Source organism: Mustela putorius, unplaced genomic scaffold (assembly GCF_011764305.1).
Source record: "Mustela putorius furo isolate JIRA1106 unplaced genomic scaffold, ASM1176430v1.1 tig00003972_pilon_pilon_pilon, whole genome shotgun sequence".
In the NCBI taxonomy this organism is placed as follows: Eukaryota; Metazoa; Chordata; class Mammalia; order Carnivora; family Mustelidae; genus Mustela; species Mustela putorius.
The window spans coordinates 20,324,359-20,331,991 of NW_025422115.1; the positions used below are offsets into that span (position 1 = coordinate 20,324,359).

At 55.8% G+C, this 7,633-nt stretch overlaps 1 protein-coding gene across 1 annotated transcript; it reads right to left on the bottom strand.

Moving 5' to 3' along the window:
* Positions 1 to 624: 624 nt before the first annotated feature.
* NR2E3 (nuclear receptor subfamily 2 group E member 3) lies at positions 625 to 5,975 on the bottom strand. Its single transcript, XM_013059342.2, has 8 exons — positions 5,891 to 5,975; positions 5,259 to 5,385; positions 4,970 to 5,073; positions 4,630 to 4,878; positions 4,368 to 4,543; positions 3,262 to 3,508; positions 2,902 to 3,007; positions 625 to 757 (listed from the first exon to the last, which is right to left on the bottom strand). Exons 1-8 carry the CDS (start codon positions 5,970 to 5,972, stop codon positions 625 to 627), a joined length of 1,224 nt encoding a protein of 407 aa, XP_012914796.1. The 5' UTR covers positions 5,973 to 5,975.
* Positions 5,976 to 7,633: the final 1,658 nt, after the last annotated feature.

Consider the following 7,633-nt stretch of genomic DNA (forward strand, 5'->3'; position numbering starts at 1 on the left):
CCCTTCCCAACCACCCCACCTCCCAACCCCGGAGGCAAACACGATTCCCGTTTCTGCCGTCTGGTTTGTCTGGCCTGTCCACCCATTTTGTATAAGCAGAAGCTGTGCTTGGCAAAGTTCTTTCACTCTACCTTTACATCTGTGACATTCATCCACGTTGTCACATGTATTGGCCATTCATTCTTGATTGCTGTTTTCCATTAAATGAATCTACCACAACTTATTAATTCATCCTACCGCCCACATACAGTTAGGGGCTCTTCTGAATAAAGCTGCTGTGAATTTTTTTTAAGATTTTACTTATTTACTTGATAGAGACACAGTGAGAAAGGGAACACAAGCAGAAGGAGTGGGAGAGGGATAAGCAGGCTCCCCAGTGAGCAGGGAGCCCAATGTGGCTAGATCCCAGGACCCCGGGATCATGACCTGAGCCGAAGGCAGATGCTTAACAACTGAGCCACCCAGGAACCCCCTGCTGTGAACATTTTTAATCATATCTTTTGGTGGACATTTCTGCTTGGTATACATACCTACGGGGGAATTGCTGGGTCACAGGACAGGTGAATGAGTGGCTTCAGTAGACTGTTTTCCAGAGTAGTTGCACCCATTTTACAGCCACCTCCCTCAGTTTTTGAACATATCACAAAGGAGCTTTTCCATTGGAGTATTCCCTATGGTCTTGCGGAAAAAGAGGAGCTCAACTCGTTCAGAAGTGATAAACCTCAAAGACGGGAGAAGCAGGAGCAACTTCCCAAACCTGAACAGGAGAGAGGACACCATCAGTTTTGTGTGTGTGTGTTTTGTTTTGTTTTAATTTATTTGACAGAGAATGACATCACAAGTAGGCAGAGAGGCAGGCAGAGAAGCAGGCTCCCTGCTGAGCAGAGAGCCCAATGTGGGGCTCCGTCCCAGGACCCTGAGATCATGACCTGAGCCGAAGGCAGAGGCTTAAACCACTGAGCCACCCAGGTGCCCACCATCAGTTTTATTACCAGCTTCTGAGCATAAGTCATGTAGTCAGTGGGATAAAAATAGCAAATAAATACTGTTTATTGTGTGCAAAGATTATGTTATATTAATAATAAGCTATATTAATGTTATATAAAATGTGCTAATCATTTATATGATTCTTAGTATAATTATGAGATGTATAATTGAGTAAGAATCTAAATTTGCCTCCATGAGCCCCCTAGAGTAGCCATTAGTGAAAGAGTTCTGAAGTGGAAGTGTAATTTTTGTGGATGAGAGAGAAAAAATTTTTTTTAAAAAGGGCTCAAGTTGACTCTTGATCTCAGCTCAGGTCTTGATCTCAAGGTCACGAGTTCCAGCCCCACCTCGCAATCCACACTAGGTGTGGAGCCAAATGAGTGAATGAGTGAATGAATGAATGAGTGAATTGATCAATCAATCAATCAAACCATTTGTTAATCAAGGGTCCCCAGTGCCGAGAAAGTAGGTGAAGCCCCAAAAGAGAGATGGGAGGGATCAGCAGAGGTCAGTGCTTGACATCAAGGAGGCCACTTCCAGTGCGCCATCTCCACACTCAACTCCCACCATGGAGGTGTGTGGGAGGCCTTCCCTATCTCCCAGTTATTTGCAGGACCTTTTTTTTTTTTTTTCAACCCAAGGGCTTTCTTTCTTTTCCAAGTGCCAAGTGGGTGGGACAGAGAAGTTGTGCACCTCTCACTTGTTCCTTCCTGCTTGTTTTTCTGAGCTAGGGAGTTTCAGAAAGAAGTAACCAGAAAGTCAAGTACAGAAACTGTTTTTCAAACTGCAGGAATTCATCCCCTAGTGGGTGTGAAATTAAATTTAGTGAGTAACCACTGGCCACGCTCTCAGCCTCTCTGTAGCTACCGCCCCCAAACCTAGCCACGGGCAGGCTCTCATCCATGCATGTGGCTTAGCCAAGTGCATTCCTAGGAGATGCTCCCCTGCAGCTCCAACAGACCTGATCATGTTCCCTCAAAACTGCATCTTCCTCCTGACTTTCCTTTTTTTTTTTTTTTTTTTGAAGATTTTATTTATTTACTTGACAGACAGAGATCACAAGTAGGCAGAGAGGCAGTCAGAGAGAGGAGGAAGCAGGCTCCCTGCTGAGCAGAGAGCACGATGCAGGACCCTGGGATCACGACCTGAGCCCAAGGCAGAGGCTTTAACCCACTGAGCCACCCAGGCGTTCCCTGACTTTCCTTTTCTTGATTCCCGCTTCTCCCAAATAGCACATCCTCTTTTGCTCCTTACATCCATCCAAGTGCCAAGTCAGACGCATTCTGACTCCTGGAGGCCCCTGCAACTGTTCTCTCCCTTCCATTCCCTATAGCCACTCCCAGAGAGCAGGACTCCCCTCCACTCCCCTGGAGGCTGGCAGTGTGTGCTTCCCTCCCTGATCGTGTACTCTGGACTCACTCTAGCTCTGCGTACAACACCCTCCTGCTCAAAAACCCGCAGTGACTCCCCTCTGCCTACCAAATCACATACGGCCTTCAGCTGGCATTCAAAGTCCTGGACAGGCCGGCCCACGAACGCTGTCCTAGCTTAGTCTCCCACCTTCTCACTGGCAGCAATCTGTTACACCTTCCAGACTGGCCTCCTGTCCTAGGTATCTGTAGAAATACATAGAGACATAGGTATCTGAACCCTCACTATCTGATGGGGTGGTCCTCAGCTGGAATGGGGTCACTGTGCTGGGCATCCAGGGGAGGCAGCAACTTTGTCTTCTGCTCATTTTGGTCCCCACTCCTGCAACCTGGCACACAGGGGATGCTGGATTCATGCTTGGTTGAAGTCAGACCTTTGGGCCATCTAATCAGTGACACCAGAGACAGTGTCAAAGAGGTGGGGGGTGGGGGAGGGTAAAGAGGCGAAGGGACAGATGGGCAGGAAGGCTCGTGCTCAGGTCACCTCACGGGCTGGCTGGGGTGGTGCGCCTTGCTGTGCTGGCTCAGCATCACTTGGGACTGGTCCTGCAACGCCTCCACGTGCTCAGGATCCTTCAGGCCCCGAGTTTCTGGAGAGATGCACCGGCAGTGAGCTCTTCTCCCAGGGCGCCCTACCCGCCCCCGTCGCAGTCAGCCAGCGCCCTCAGGAGGGGTGAGGCCAGCCCTGCACCTCGCTCCTCCTGCTCCCTAGGGAGGAAGCCTTCACACCCCAGGCCCATGTGGGGTGGTGGAGGCAGAAGGAGAGGCAGAAGGAAATCACTGGAATTCCCATTCGTTAACCCCCAACCACATTTCCGTAAGGCTTGGGCAAAGACTCAGGGACCTGGTTTGAAGAGGACCAGGGCCTTCATGCAGGCGAACTCTGTGGGGTCCACCGCCAGCGCTCGGAACCTTGAGATTGTCTCTTGCAGGATGCGACTCTCGGCACCGGCCAGTGCCAACCGGCCCTGGGAGCTGCCGGCAGTGGAGGCCTGAGGCGGTGCCAGCAGAGGGCAGCTGTCCAGAGGCAGAGACCACTGTATGGCCCCGAGGAGGAAGAGTTCACTCCATGCCTCTTCCAGCAGAATCACCTGTGCTCAAAGAAAGAATGAGCATGATGGCTGAGATGCAACATCTGTGGCTCAGGCTGAGCCTCCGCTACCTTCTCTGGGGCGCTAGGAAAGGAAGGGCTGTTCCTGGATACCCAGACCATCTCCTGACCTCCATCTGACATTGACCCAGGGGCCCTGGGGCTCTGAGATTTGGTCTGATCTGGTCCAAATGCCTAGGCTCCAAGACACTCTATGCATTCCCTCCAGAGCCTCAACTGGAACATTTAGGAAAGCCTAGAGCCGTGGAAGTTGGGCAGCTGCAGGGACAGTCCCCACGGGCGTCCGAGCTGAGCGTGCTCAGGAGACTCAGCCTGACCTCTGAGCGGCTCCATCCAAGGCACTGGCCAAGGGCTGAGACCCTCAGTGCGCCTCTCTTCCTGGGTTTATCGTGACACATAAGCTCAGAGGGAAGTCCTATAGGTGAAAAGGTTAGGTGGGAACTCGAGCCCTGAAGTCACAGTCATCTGTGCTCCTAGAGAGCACCAGAGTCTCCCACGTGCACTACTGCACTACTGTGGGAATGCAGACTGCCCTGTCACACACAGAGGTACTCCAGGAGGAGAGAAGACCCAGGGGGTCACAGGCACTACCTTCAAAACCCTGTGTAGCCCTAGCCAACATCATCCCCGAGAGACCATGCTCCCCTCTGCCCAGAGATGGGCTCGCCCCCAATGGTCACATCCCTGAGACATGGATCCCTGACCAACACTGACTCAGAGACATGTGCCTCCCAACTGCCGCCAGCCCTGAGCTCCGGGCACCTCCTATCATCACCTGCACAGGGGTGTATGCCCTCCCAACCCAGCTGAATCAAGTGCATCCCACAACACACACATACCTGATCGCGGAAGGGCAGGTTGGAGAACACAGGCAGGTTCTTGGCCCACTTGACAGCCATAAAGAGAAGGCGAGCTGATGTCTCATGGATGCTGTCCAGGCCACAGGGTGATGAGGAGGAGTATGGGGATGAGGGAAACTCGGGATCATTGCTGGTGACATCAATATTCTCATCGGCTGTTGGAGGAGGAGATGGGGACATTAACCCCTAGTCTGTGGCAGGGACAGGGGCTGCTCAGGGCCCCAGTTGCCCTCCCACTTACCATCCTCTGGCTCCAGCTTAGCACATGTTTCGGCTGTGATAAGGCTGGTCAAGAAGTGGTGGTGCCCGGGCGGGGTGAGGGCCCCAGGCCCCAGGGCTCTGGCTGCAGAAACAGGCATGGGGTCCCGCGGGCTGGGCCCTGCCGGGGCCAGGGGGGCCACCAGGGGCTCCAGCCGGGTCTCTGCATCTGATTCCATGCCGGCCAGCCGGACCTGGGCCGTGCTTCGTGGCTGGCGTTCATTCTGCACAGCTGGGGAGGCAGGAAGGGTCAGGACCACCCCTCCTCGGTCTTGGACCGCTGTCTCTTCATCACTCCTCTCTGGGTTGGGTGCCCGACTCACCGTCCTGGTTCATGCCCTCCTGCAAGCACTTCTTCAGCCGGCAGGCCTGGCACTGGTTCCTGTGGGCCTTGTCCACCGGGCACATCCCCGCCCCCACCTGGCACCTGCCAGCAGAAGGGTGCCCACCCTGGTGTCAGCGTCCCACCCATCAAGGCCCAGGACTGTGGGTTTGGATATGTTTGGCCCAGCCCCTTTTTCCCAGAGCATCCCGCAGCCCTCCTGGGGTCCCACAGGGGCGGGGGCGGGGCGGGGGGGCATTGCGGGCGGGGGGGTCTTGCCCTCCCCCCACCGGTAGATGAGCCTCCGCCGCACACTCCGCTTGAAGAAGCCGCTGCAACCGTTGCAGGCGTAGATGCCGTAGTGCTTCCCGCTGCTGCTGTCTCCACACACGCGACACTGCAGCGAGGGACCCACGCCTAAGGGGCAGGGGCCGGGCTGGGTCACTCCCCCTTTGCAGCGAGCCCTTCTCCCGACCTAGTCCTATTCCCAATCCCCACACACAGTACACACACCCCGGCCTCTCATCCAGACACCGCACCCTGCCACCCTCCCAGCCAGCTTCTCCCCTCCCTCCGCTTTGCAACCCAGGTCCATTCTCTGCATGCACCTGCTGGCCCGCCCCCCCTTCCTGGCTGTAGGTGGCCTCAGACTCCTCATCCCACATAAACCTCCAGGACCACACACCCCAGGGGGAGCTCTTAGGCCAGACCCGGAAGAATGCTTCTCTCTCCTTTCTTTTCCCATCAATTCAGCTGTCCTATCCTGGCTCTGCTGACCCCTGCCTTTCTAGGATTCTGAGTGTGCTGGCCTGGTCCCTCACTCTTGGCCACAGCCCTCGGAGCTCCTTATAGGGTCCCTGCCAACCTCGGGTCCACACTGCACTCCCCAAGGGCCCAGACCCTACCTCCAGGAAAGCCCTACCTGCCGGCTGGTCTCCCAGGCCCCATCTGCCGGGAGACTCCTTCCTGGAAGCAGCCACAGTGGCTGGCCCAGCCGCAGCCATGCTGGAGCTCGCGCTAGGGCAGTGGGCCCAGGGCTAGCGCGTCCCAGGGCAGCTTTCACCTTCCTTCTGGAAGGAGGCCTCCCGAGTGGGCCCAGCCTCAGCCTTTCTCTTTGGACCTCTGTCCCTCTCTTGGTGCTCCTGTCTCCTACTTCTCCTTCTCCCCCTCCATGGCCCTGGTGGTCTCCCTCCCTCCCAAGCCTCTCCTGTCTGTCCCCTTGTCTCCTGTCTCTCCGTCTGTCTAAACTCAGAGCTGCCCCAACTTCCCCTCACAGCAGCGGCTCTGGCTCTAGGAGATTTCTCCCAGGGCAGTGCTGGACGCAGCTTATGATCCTCTTAATCTTTACTGTCTCCACAGGGGATCAACCAGCCACACCTGCAGCGTTACCAAGGTGCCCCCGGGGCCCGTGGGTCCCGCTGCCCCCCCTCGCTACCACCCCCTTGCTGCCCAGTGTTCCTGGTCCCCTCTGCTCTGTGCTCTCAGCCTACTGGCCCTCCAATGCCAAATCTTGAAGGGAGGTGTAGATTCCTGGTTGCCCAGGACTTTAAGTCTTTTTGAGCTGCTTGGCGTGTGTCTGGGAACAAGTGCGTATCTGGGAGCTGTGTGTCAAGTGGGTGCGTGTGAGGTTCAGTGTTCACTGTGGCTTCCGCTTTCCACCCTCAGATTCCCACCTGAGCCCTTGATAAGGAACCACGTAGGGCCCAGGACCCTCGGATCCTGGAAGGGTTCTCCCCACATATCTAGCATGGAGGTGGGTCCCATCACACTAAGAAAGGGTCTCCTGTAGGGTCTGGGGCTGACCTGGAGGCAGGAGGGCCTGGGGCCCAAGATGGAGAGTCTCCTTCAGGTCTAGGAGGAGCGGAAGAAGCTGTAGGTTCCTGGGGAGCAGGGCTCTCAGGACAGGGGAGGGCGTGAGAACACAGCCTCTGAGCCTGGCTCCAGGCAATTGGGTGGCCTCCCTTCCTTTCCCCGAGCCTGCCTCACCTTCCCAGGCAGGCTGACCTCTCTGCTGTCCCCAAACCCCATCTTCCCAGCTCAAGCCCAGTGTGATTGTGAGATGAGGAGGCCAAAGGAGGAGCCTGGGCCTCCTTGGACCAATCCAAGAGGGAGTGTGGAGAGAGACCAGACAGCGCCAAATTTCAATCCCTGCTCCCACTCAGGCCGGTCACACGGCCCAGCCCTGAGCACGTGATTTAGCCTTTCTGAGCTTCAGTTTCCATGTCTGTGAAAAGGGGTATCGAAAGTTTCAGAGCCCAGTACTCAGTAAGAGCATAATACACGATAGGGGCAGTTATGATGATGATTTCTCTGAGAAGGTCACAGAGCAAGCCTCAGGAAATTTGCCTTTCCTTTCCCTGCTTCTCTATCCCCACCCCCATGCTCACCCCCACCCCTCCCTGCCCAGGACAGAGCAGCCCTGGGGTTGGTGGGGAGGGCACCACCTACCCTCAGCAGACCTGCTCACTTCCGGGGGTGAGGGGCAGCGCTTGGCCCAGGCTTAGAGCCCAAGGGGGAGAGGAACAGTGAGAAATTTCTGGAAGGATCATGGAGTGAAGGGGACAGAGGGGGAGGGGCAGGGCCTTTTTGTAAGTGGGGTTAACCCTCACTGTGACAGAGAAGCACTACTGGGGATTTGGGAAGTCAGCTCGAGGGACTTTGTGGG